The sequence below is a fragment of the Tiliqua scincoides genome, chromosome 1 (assembly GCF_035046505.1).
Source record: "Tiliqua scincoides isolate rTilSci1 chromosome 1, rTilSci1.hap2, whole genome shotgun sequence".
Taxonomy (NCBI): domain Eukaryota; kingdom Metazoa; phylum Chordata; class Lepidosauria; order Squamata; family Scincidae; genus Tiliqua; species Tiliqua scincoides.
This window is the reverse complement of record NC_089821.1, coordinates 202,306,892-202,318,937: the sequence shown is the minus strand read 5'-3', so window position 1 is coordinate 202,318,937 and position 12,046 is coordinate 202,306,892. Positions and strand designations below refer to the sequence as shown.

General features: G+C 40.6%; 1 protein-coding gene across 4 annotated transcripts in view; it reads right to left on the bottom strand.

The window, feature by feature from the left end:
- NKAIN2 (sodium/potassium transporting ATPase interacting 2) overlaps positions 1-12,046 on the bottom strand; it is a 587,108-nt gene that overhangs the window by 296,397 nt on the left and 278,665 nt on the right. For 3 of the 4 annotated variants that reach the window (XM_066614091.1, XM_066614109.1, XM_066614100.1), the window contains exon 2: positions 10,053-10,190. The exons of the other annotated variant lie outside the window; for it this stretch is intronic. In XM_066614091.1, the coding sequence (XP_066470188.1) occupies positions 10,053-10,190 (138 nt within the window). The remainder of the gene's footprint in view (positions 1-10,052; positions 10,191-12,046) is intronic. 4 annotated transcript variants of the gene reach the window in all.

Below are 12,046 nucleotides of genomic sequence, written 5' to 3'. Positions count from 1 at the left end.
ATCTCCCCAGCCACCTTGTTCAGCTCTGAACTTACAAATTCTATTGGCTGAAGCTAAAAAAAAGCCGCATAAGAATTACCAGGGTCTATTACCAGGACTGCTTGCTGGACTCACTTTCTATTGCAATGCTCTCACAGTTTTTGTGTTGTGGCTGAGAAAGCATAGAAAGGCCAACTTACTGCACTTGTGAATTACCTATAAGTAAGATCAAAAGGACACAGCTTGCCTTGGTGCTACTTCAAGAGGTAAGTGAGGTGTTGGGGACTTAAGGAATTCTTCTTGGGTTTTTGCTTATGCCACCAGGCTAAATATATGAAACAGAGATAACTTAATTTGTGGAACTCCTTGCCACAGGATGTTATGAAGACACCAGGCCTAGATGCCTTTAAAAGGGGATTGGACAGATTTATGGAGGAAAAGTACTTTACAGTCATGATGACTGTGTGCAAAGTCTGGATTTTAGAGGTTGCCTATCTTTGCATGCCTGTTCCAGTGCTGGAGGCTTATTCCTGGGAACAAACATCCTACTTCTGGGACTGCCCCTTCCTACAGGATGCAGTGGTAGGGCTGCACTGGCGGGAGAGGGAAAGGATAGGATTCGGCTGTGAGATACAGGAAGCTGGACTAGATTGACCCTTGGCCTTATCCAGCAAGGCTCTTCTTATGTTTTTATGTTATTTTGTTAACACTGAATAAATATTGTTGTCTTGCCCTATCTCATGTATGGGGGAAGGGAAAATACTGCTACCCAGCTGTCCAGGTGAGTTTTCCTTGGTGGGGGGTTTAAGCCAGAACAAAATAATAGAAAGTGGGTAACTCCTAGACACTGAACATAGCCCTTAGTCTTGCTTTAAGGGTTACTCACTTCTCTATTGAGAAGTAAATTTCTTATCAGATAAAGTTTTTTTTTTAAAGTTATGAAGGAGGAATCATTTTTCACAAGCATTGTCCTGCATGCAACTATAATTTGTTTCAGATATGCTAATTATATTACGTATTTCAACAAACCCCTAGCAGTGACCTGCAAACCAACTGGGAAGAAAGTGAGCTGGTAAAGAAGATCCAGATGTGCAGAGGGCAGAGGCACCAATAATTGGAATAAAATAATATTTTTCTTTCCTATTACACATTCGGACAAAAGAACTGCTTAATAGTGTCCTCCACCTTTGAATTTTTTAAATTATTTTTATTTATGATTTTGGTAAGTAACCCATTGATGGTATACACTTAATCCAAGGCCAGACAAATGTTGTTTCAGAATATACATGAAATCCTTAAACAGCCTATAGATGAGAAGCTCAACATTCTTTATCTCTGTCCCACAGCCCTCCCCAAAAGGAAATTAAACATGAACTTCACAATCAATACAAACTGCAAGGAAGTGTTTTAAAATACATAATTGGTCAAGAAGTTTAATCTTCAATAATAATAATAATAATAATAATAATAATAATAATAATACAGGTATTTATATACCACTTTTCATGGTCATCAGATTTCTCCTCAGACTTTATTTCTAGGCAGTTTACACAGGCAGGCTATACTAAATCCCTATAGGGATTTTTACAATTGAAGAAGGTTCTGTCTTTCAAGAACTACAACATTTCAGATGGATCCTTTTATGATCTGGTATCACGTTCTGGCCTCCAGTTTCCTCCCACGCAAGGGCGGCCAAAGAGCAGATGGAAAACTCAGCTTGTCAGCAGCTTCAAGGTCTCGCCGTTCACGGTGCCGGTGACCTTGAACTGGCAACCTTCAGCTGTTATCTTCGGGCAAACAGAGGCTCTAACCTCTAGACCAGACCTCCTGCCCTTTAAACTAGACTGTGACAAGACAATGACATAAGCCCATCTTAGTAGCAATCCCCCATCCCCCCTTTCAAATTCTTGGCTTGCAGAGATAGAAACCATGGTGTAGTAAAATTGTCAAGGAAAAAAATTATCCCTGTGTCAAAGAGTAGATATAAAGTGCCTTGTTGGTAGGCATTTATAATGCATGCAATATCTGCTGAATTCACAGAACATAAGATGCTACTTCACTAAGATCCTTATTATTTGACGTTTAAAGATTTATTTAGTATCTGCAGTTAAACTCATCTGCCAAGAATGGGCGCCGTCTTATCGTTTGAACCTCCACATAGACCAGTGTTTCTCAAACTGTGGGTCTGGCCCCACTAGGTGGGTTGTGAGCTAATTTTAGGTGAGTGCCCATTCTTTTCAATATTTTATTTTTAATATATTAGACTGGATGCTGTCATGGTATGTGACTGCATTTGAAGAAATGTGACAGAGCTGTACTTTTAATAGGCTACTCTGTATATACTTTTAACAATGACAGTCAATGGGGCTTACTCCTGGGTACACGTGGGTAGGATTGTAGCCTAGGATTGTTAAAAATGTTCATGCTTGATGATGTCACTTCCGGTCATGACATCATTTCTGGTGGGTCCTGACAGATTCACATTCTAAAAAGTGGGTCCTGCTGCTAAAAGTTTGAGAACCACTAACACAGACAACAGCCTACAAAACAAATCTCCAAATAAATAGCACAATTGACAGGTAAACTATGGAAATTGTGAGGAATTGAAATTTTGGAAAATCCACCATGCATGTTGTTTGTCTCGCTTCTCAGTGTCAGCTGTAAAATGTTTCTTTCGCGGTAATAGCGCTCATGACAACTAGGATGGTTTGAAAAAGCAATTCCCTGATTTTCTGCAGACCAACAGGAAGGTTAACAACATGCTGAAATAATGAGCACTGAAAGGGATCACGACAGCAAAATTTACAAGCAACTAGGTGCTTAAGTTCATGGTGGGAAGCCAGCACAAAGCAACCATCAGAATAAAATGATGGTTCTTTTTTACACAAAAGACTGGGACCACAAAATTAAAAGAACAGTGGACATACATGGCAATGCTCCCCCCCCCCCATAATGTCACACAGTAGAAAAGGAAATGTTTTATGAATGACAGAGAAGAGGGGAAAGAGAAAATTTTTATCCTCTTTGACCCACCTTCACCATTCTCAACCACTTACTGGCTTGACAGAACAACTCTAGAGTTATTGCACTGCATCCCCCTGCTCTAATCTGTCTTCATGCCATCAGACAAACACTCCCAATATCACCTCCCTTTCACTTTCTGCCTTCCCCACACTTAATTTCCTTCCTCCCTACCTGCTCTGTCACTATAGTCCTGCAGGCCACTCTTACCTAGTGGCTCCACAGATCCAGCAGGCAAGGATCCATGTGACAGTCATGCTCCAGGAACATGGAGCATAGGTACTGTTTCGCAGGATTTCATTTTGCCTGATCTGTGCCCCAGGTATTTCCTGTCCATCCACAGAGGCCAATGGGGCTAAGCTAGTTGATCCTAGGTTGTGGAATCACCCCTGAGGAGTATGGCAGAGTGGAAAAGGAACTGCCACCATAAACATCCTGAAGATGGAGAGCAGTTCAAACCCCAGGAAAGCTGGAGGTGGGGGGTGGTGGAGGTGATTTTTCTACACATAAGACTGGAACTGTAAAATTTTACAAAACACTTTTGTATCTCAGGATATCTTCCTTGCATGACAACATGCTTTCCCCATCATGAGACTAAGAATTTTAGCAGCTCTCAAGTCTTTACAGATTGGAGGGCAAGCTCTATTTTTAACCATTATTTTCCTGCATACCTCAGGTTCCCTCTGGTATATGGAATTGATCTTCCTTCTCCATCAGCCAATATCTGCACATATGATTGGCACAGTCCAGTGACCGGGTATACCTTCCAGGTTCTCATCTTCTCATTGCATGAAGGGTATTCATCTGAGCCACCCTCTCATATGCAATTAAAAAAAACAAAACTATTCTTGCTAGTATGAGAAATATTGAGAGGGATGTTTAGGTAACCCCTCCATGCAGTTAGAAAAATTAGGAAGTATATTAGGCACCCATCAGTAATTGCACATGACAGGGCTAGTCAAAGTAGGTCTGTCTGAACTGACCATGGAGTGATAATAACCACAGCCAAACATTCTCTTTCTTTGTCACATTCTATGGCTTGGGCATTACTCACCCACCTCACACTTATGCATACAAGCAGAAAGGAAGTAGCCTGAGGACTGTGTGTTGACCCATCCACCTTTCCATTTACAATTCTCCCTAACTGTATACAGAAGAAAGTCACAATCCAGAATATTTTAAGTAATATTATTAATATTGCAGCAACATCAGTGGGCCTGATCCACCATATAAATCCACTGATTTCAATGCAGGTGTGAACCATGGGCTTTACTTTTCACCATTACAAACATTAAGACTTAAAGGCAGTGAAAGCAGACCAGTACCCTTCAGCAATCTCAAGTCCTGTTATCAAGATACCTGATATCACATCAGGATATTATTTACCTGATATCCTGATAAATGCCAATTCCTTAAGCCAGTGGTTCTCAAACTTTCAGGGAGATTTACTCCCTAAGTAAGCCTTTGTGGGGGAGGGGTAAGGGCAGCAGCATGATCCCCAGGATCGTGTCACTAAGGAGGGGTAGGGGGAGTGCTTTTACTTACTGTGGGCTTGGGCAAGCAGCAGGAGGTACAGGGAGCCCCACACAGCCCTCCACAGGGCTCCCCGAAGCTCGAATGTTGAGAAACAGCTGATGGATGGTGCTTGCACATGTTGTTTCCCAACATTCCAAGCCTTGGGGAGCCCTGTGGAGGGCTGTATGGGGCTCCCCACACCCCTTGCTGCTTGCCCAAGCCCACAGTAAGTAAAAGCACCCTTAGTGACGTGATCCTGGCAGTTGTATCGCTGCTTCCTTCCCTACCCCTTAAAGGGACCCACCAGTTTGAGTATCACTTAAGCAATATAATCAGTTTGAGTCTCAAACTGATACTCAAATATCAGTTTGAGTATCACTTAAGCAATATATATGGTAAGCAAAGGTAATTAATATTACCCAGTTGCATAGTGTAAAAAAAACTTGGTTTGTGGTAGGCACTACCTGAAAGAGTAATGTATTTTAAAATTTTACTGATGAGTAAGGAGGAAGCAAAATGAAAATACATGTTATTACATCAATAACTTAACAATAATGCATTTCCTGTTAGACAAGAAACAAGTGAACATATATTTATGTATTAATACATAAATATAATACACAAAATGAAACTAAAACCCCAATCCTAAAATATTTACTTGGAAGTCAATCTCACTGATCTTAGGGAAGTTTACTCAGCACAATACATGTATTGAGGATTACAGTTTAAAGCTAATTATGACAAGTTACAATCCTATTCTACAAATCCATATCAGCTTCTGAAATGAGCCATGGTTTAGCAGCAGCTAAAGTACCATCTTACGATTTGTAAGTAGAACGGTAGTCTAGTTCAACTGCTAATCGACAACTGCAGGCTGGGATTTGTTTGCTTACTTTTCACTTCTAAGAGGCTTGAAAACTCTATAGCAAAAGGTTACCTGCAGTATTAATGCTCTTTGAATCCTAACTAATGGTAATAGGATAAAGAGGATCTGCTTTTATATCACCAAACCTGTTGCTATTTTAAAAGCGGCAACGCACAATTGTACAAGTGAAGGAGGTGAGGCCAGGCCCCAGGACTGGTTAAGAACTGCTACTTGTATATTTTCACAATGCGAAAAGCACAGCACACGTGTTGGGGTTGGGTATCAGCTCCTACACCCTGCTGATATAAAACACTGTCCTACAACCACTGTTTATCGGAAAGGTCTGTAAAATAAATGGGAAGCTTCTAACACAAGTAGTAAAACTCTTAAGTATCCACTGATTACAGCTCTGGAGTAGGAAGGAATTTTGGGTGGAGTCGGAGTTGGCAAAAATGTATCAATCCCAACTCTGATATAAAATCACACTATTTTAACACTTTCACTACTGTGTGAACAGCCAGTGACCTCACGCATAGGGAAATTCAATGACACGTTGAGCCACATGGTGTGGGAATAATGCTTCGTAAGTTTGGCTCTGGTACCTTAAGAATACAAACTGTCTACAAAGCAACTGGTTTCTTTGCAGATGCTGGCAGGTCAAGCAATGTTGCCTCTACTTTTTATCCCCCCTGCACGGAACAGTTAATGACCTGAGCAGTCTATAACAACTGTAATTTTAAAATGGGCAACGGTTAGACTGAACACTGGGCAATAAGTGAGGTACTGCTAATAAATCACAACTGAGGCAGTCAGGTGGCATGTTTACATGTTCATCAGGCATGATAAAGAACTATGTAATCAGTATGCAGTAATCTTTTCTTAAAGCAAACATACCGCAGACGCCTATAAGTCGATCCCACAGATAAGCCTAGGGCTGGTTTTGAGCCAACAATCATGGAATTTTCTATGACCCTCGGATAAGTTGGGGGTTAAACTTAGGGGGTGTCTGACTATAGTTTTGTCTGATTTTACCCGAGGCCAGATCCTAAAAAATAACCTACCACTAATTGTTACTTAAGAACTATAGTCTCTAATTTATTAAAAACATAGTAAAAGTTCATAAGATACATTTTTACTCTTTTTAAATTCTGGTCTTCACCACCTTTTTGTAAACACTATCACAGTAAGTGCACTGTAAACTACATACCAGTAAAATAGTGGTTCCCAACCTGGTATTCATGTACTCCCAGGGACGCACAACAGGACCTTTAGGGGTACTTGAAAAACAATGGAATAATGGCAGAAAAAGGCAGGTCATGCTCCAGAATGCCTTGCAAGGCAAGAAAGGAGGTAACTAGTTGACTGTGAAAGCCCCACCAATAGCTAGTTTTTGAACATCAATTCCTGTATGAACCAGTGATTGAAAACCAGCTGAAACATAATACAGAAAGTGATCAATCACCTAGAATTTCTCAGGACACTTCTGGTGCAAAGCAGTGCAAAAGCAGAGTCTTCTGTTCTTTAAACAGATAAAAAGAGAAAATATGTGATGAATACATGAAGTCTGGGCTTTCATATAGAGGAGATGAGGGCTTGTATTATTAATTACAAACATTTTGCTAATATGAAGGGTACAATTTATGGAAATGGGCTGCCAAGGGATATGCAAGTGAAAAAGGTTGGGAAACCATGAATCAAATCCACCTTTAAGGTGTCTGGTGTGTTAAGCCAGAAACTCTACATACAACATAACACATGAGAGTGTGCAATTCAATTCACAGCAGAGAGATGCAGTTGCATATATTTGCAACTTTTTACTCAGAAGTAGACCCACTGCTTTCCATGGGAGTTATTCTTAAATAATGGTGCACTGAATTGTAGCCTGGGATTTTATTTCTAATGGAAAGGAGGATCCCATCCTGGTGTTAAAAAAAAGACTTATGCCAAATGCAGGCATTTGCAAAAAGGAATCAGGTTGTGGCAGCAAAAGGGAACAGAGGAGAGTAAAAGGTTAACTTTGGCTAGAATTTTCAAGTGAAGTTGCTGTAGAAACAAATGACCTCATGACTGCCTACTGTGAAACTTTTCAGAGTTGAAAGGCTCTGCCCTCTGAATGACCGGGAGATAAGGCAAAGTGATAATTGGATTATTTGGCAAAAATTTTACTACTATACATGAGTATCTAGATACCTGAATTTAGGTTATGTCTAAAAAGTAGCTTGGTGATTCAAGTGGTAGTGATGAAATGTCATAAGAACATAAGAAGAGCCCTGTTGAATCAGGCCAAGGGCCCATCTAGTCCAGCTTCCTGTATCTCACAGTGGCCCACCAAATGCCCGAGGGAGCACACAAGACAACAGACACAACCTGCATCTTGGTGCCTTCCCCTGCATCTGGCAATCAGAGGCAGCCTGCCTCTAAAACCAAGAGCTTACACATACCTACAATGTCTTATAGCTCATAATGAACTTTTGCTCCAGAAATTTGTCCAATCCCCTCTTAAAGGCATCCAGCCAAGATGCTATCACTACTTCCTGTGGCGAGGAGTTCCACAAACTAATTACACACTGGGTAAAGAAATATTTTCTTCTGTGTGTCCTAACTCTCCCAACACTCAACTTTCGTGGATGTCCCCTGGTTCTGGTGTTATGCAAGAGGGGAAACAGCGTCTCTCTCTATCAACTCTGTCCATCCCCTGCATGATTTTGTATGTTTCAATCATGTCTTCCTCAGGTGCCTCTTTTCCAGACTGAAGAGACCCAAACACTGTAGCCTTTCCTCAAAGGGAAGGTGCCCCAGCCGAGTAATCATTTTGGTTGCTCTCTTTTGCACCTTTTCCACCTCCACTATATCCTTTTTGAGATGCGGCAACCAGTACTGGACACAATACTCCAGGTGTGGCCTTACCATTGATTTGTACAACGGCATTACAATATTAGCTGTCTTATTCTCAATGCCTTTCCTAATGATCCCAAGCATAGAATTGGCCTTCTTCACTGCCGCCGCACATTGGGTCGACACTTTCATCGACCTGTCCACCACCACCCCAAGATCTCTCACCTGATCTGTCTCAGACAGCTCAGAACCCGTTGGCCTATACGTAAAGTTTTGATTCTTTGCCCGAATGTGCATGACTTTACACTTACTTACATTGAAACGCATCTGCCATTTTGCTGCCCAGTCTCCCAGTTTGGAGAGATCCTTCTGGAACTCTTCAGAATCTCTTCTAGTCTTCACTACTCAGAAAAGTTTGGTGTCATCTGCAAACTTGGCCACCTCACTGCTTAGCCCTGCCTCCAGGTCATTTATGAATAGGTTGAAAAGTACAGGTCCCAGGACAGATCCTTGGGGCACTCCACTTTCCACCACTCTCCATTGTGAAAATTGCCCATTGACACCCACTCTCTGCTTCCTGGACCTCAACCAGTTCCTAATCCAGGAGAGGACCTGCCCTCTAATTCCCTGACTGTGGAGTTTCCTCAGCAGCCTTTGGTGAGGGACCATGTCAAACACCTTCTGAAAGTCCAGATATATAATATCCACAGGTTCTCCTGCATCCATATGCCTGTTGACCTTTTCAAAGAATTCTAGAAGGTTTGTGAGGCAAGACTTACCCTTACAGAAGCCATGCTGATTCTCTCTCAGCAAGGCTTGTTCGTCTATGTGTTTTGAGATTTTATCTTTGATGAGGCATTCTACCATCTTACCTGGAACAGATGTTAGGCTGACTGGTCTATAATTACCCAGGTCTTCTCTCCTTCCCTTTTTAAAGATCGGTGTGACATTTGCTATCCTCCAATCCTCTGGCACTGCGGCCGTTTTGAGGGACGAGTTGCATATTTTAGTCAAGAGATCAGCAACTTCATTCTTCAGTTCCTTAATAACTCTTGGGTGGATGCCATCAGGGCCCAGTGACTTATTCATCTATAATTTGTCAATGTCTTATGGTACCATTTAGTAAATTTTAGTCGCTTTACCATTATTAATACATATTGAACTTTTCTTAAGGAATTGGAGTTGAGAATTTAAAAAGAAGTTGAAAGTTTTGTGTACCAACTCCACAATATTGATTACATCTGAATATCCCAGATATTAGAACGTATTGGATTTTCTGTATATGGTCTCTACGCAAACACATATGTCATTTTAAGTCTGCAGTTCTACATCAACTGTCCTAGGAGTAAGCGCTATTGAATTCTGTGGAATTTACTACTGAGTGAACATGCATAGAAGCAGACTGCCTTTATTTCCTGCATGATCTATCTCACAGGCCTTTCTACGTAGATTTACTGTGGCCAGCTTTTGCCATGATTGATCTGCTCTTTTGTGGTTTTTATTTTTAATCCTTTATGAAAGCAGAGAGTAAGAAGTCAAATTTTGTTCCTGCTACTTTCCTCCATCTTGTATTCATAAGTATTGTACAATCAATTTCACCAATATGCACATTTCAGAAAACGTAAATAATGTAAAAGAAATATATACAGTCCTTTGATACGTGATATATTCAAATGTAGCTAAAACAGTCTATCTGGAACATTTACTGGAAATGTTTTCAAATACTGTATATACCTCAGATCACAAAAGGAAACAGTTACTTTTATATACTCTTTGCCCAGAACCCTAAATTTATTTATTTCACAATAATTAAGGATACAAGATTAACGGTACTTACTCCTGTTATGTAGCGAGGTCTGTACTGGATGGTTCCAAATAAGCCAAGTATGACTATAATAATGTGTACAAAATTTGCCAGGATTGGTGCCCACTGATAACCAAGGAAATCAAATATCTGTCTCTCCAGCACACATACCTAGGATTAAACAGCAATAATGATTTTATTAGAATTGGTCTGAGAAAAATATTAATAAGGAATGAGCGGGCTTTGAAGAGAATTTTTTCTTGTTCACGCCATTAGAAACTTGGCCTTTCTATATAAGAGACTCAAGAAGCAAGCAAACGCACACAGGATGGCTTTGCAATAATTCACTTATTTTGTTTAACTTATAACCACATTTTTTCGTGACAGCTCACTCAGTTATACTCAGCTGAAATATTAACATGGGCAATTCTTCCAAGGCAGGAATTCTCATGTACGGGGATGCTGCAGTTAAATCAGGGTTAGCACTAATTACCTTGTCATTTACTGCTAGTAGGACCTCTACATCAGGGATGACCACTGGTTTTTGAAGTCCAGTTAAAGTCACAGCTGTCCCTCTTCCCCCTCCCCCCCTTTAGACACAAATCTTGCTTGTGCAGTCTCTAACTTTTTCTCTTATCCTCTGCTAGTCTAGATGCATTCTGCAGGAAATTTCTAAGGGCCAGGGTTTAATAGAATTGAACTGCTGGTGCAATAAAATGTTAACAGCAAAAGTTACATACTGTACACACTTGCAAACTACTTTTCAGGTTGACTTCCCATCATTACCTTTGAAAGAATGTATTTTAACTTAAGTTTCTGGTCATTCTGCATACACATGCAAACTAATAAGGAAATCTTAGATCTCGTCTGATCTTAGAAGCTAAGCAGGGTCAGGTCTGGTTAGTACTTGGATGGGAGACCACCTGGGAATACCAGGTGCTGTAGGCTTATACCATAGTCTTTCGAGACTGAAGGCTGCCAACCAGGCTTCTAATCCCCAGACTCACATGACTCACAAGAATTCCTTTACTAGTCTGTCTCCCACTTTGCAGAAACTTTCCATTTCCTCTTTCCATCCCCAGAACATTTCTCTCTCACCCACAATTCAAGACCATTCTCTTTCACACTTGATGTTTTTGTTTGCACATTGAATAAATAGCTCAGAGTTCCTTGCCAATTTGAACCATCCTCAGTTTGGTTGCTGCTTTAGCACTGAATTTGGGAATAGAGTAAGAAAGTAAAGAACACCAAACATATTCACTGTAGCTCCTATGTGCGCCGATTCCTTAAGTGCAGGGAGGCTGTGGGAGGTGATGGATCCTGTGGCGATGGTCCTGCCCCCTTTCTCTCCTCTGACTTGTGCCAGCAAAATCACTAGTGCAGGTTCAAGGAGACTTTCAGTAAAGAGTAAGGGTTTCCTACTTGCACCCTTATTAATTTTCAAGAGAACAGTCTTTAATTACCATTCCCTTTTCAAACACTACAGTAACTATGAAGACATAGGAAATGCACAACAATAATCATTTTTGGTTTTTAAGTGAAGGGATTTACACTTAGAAATGCACACTTAGTATGTAGGTCCATGTAATTGCTGATAACAATAGCCCCCTTCGTGTGCCAATGAGCCAATTTAAGTACTCATGAGCGTTAGTCACAAAAAGCTTGAGAGTACAGAATACACCAAGAAAGCTCCATTTATGGACAGCGCACATGTGAAAATTCTAACAGCTGACAAAAGATATGCAAAAGCAGCAACTTGCTAAGGATCGGGCCCTACTTCATGATGGCTTCATTGGTTATGTCCTTGAACGCCTTTCTAAATTAATAAAAAAAAAAGTAAATCAGTAAACAAAATTAATTATTATGGTGATACTTAATCTCAAACGCTGATATTAGCTTTTAAATTAACCAAGATGCATGCATGACGAACACCTAATTCAATTGATCCATTGTCTCTTATGAGTAGATTGACTTGGTATTTCTTGGCAGGAACTTTACACTGAAGCAGAAACAGTGTCCCCTCATTA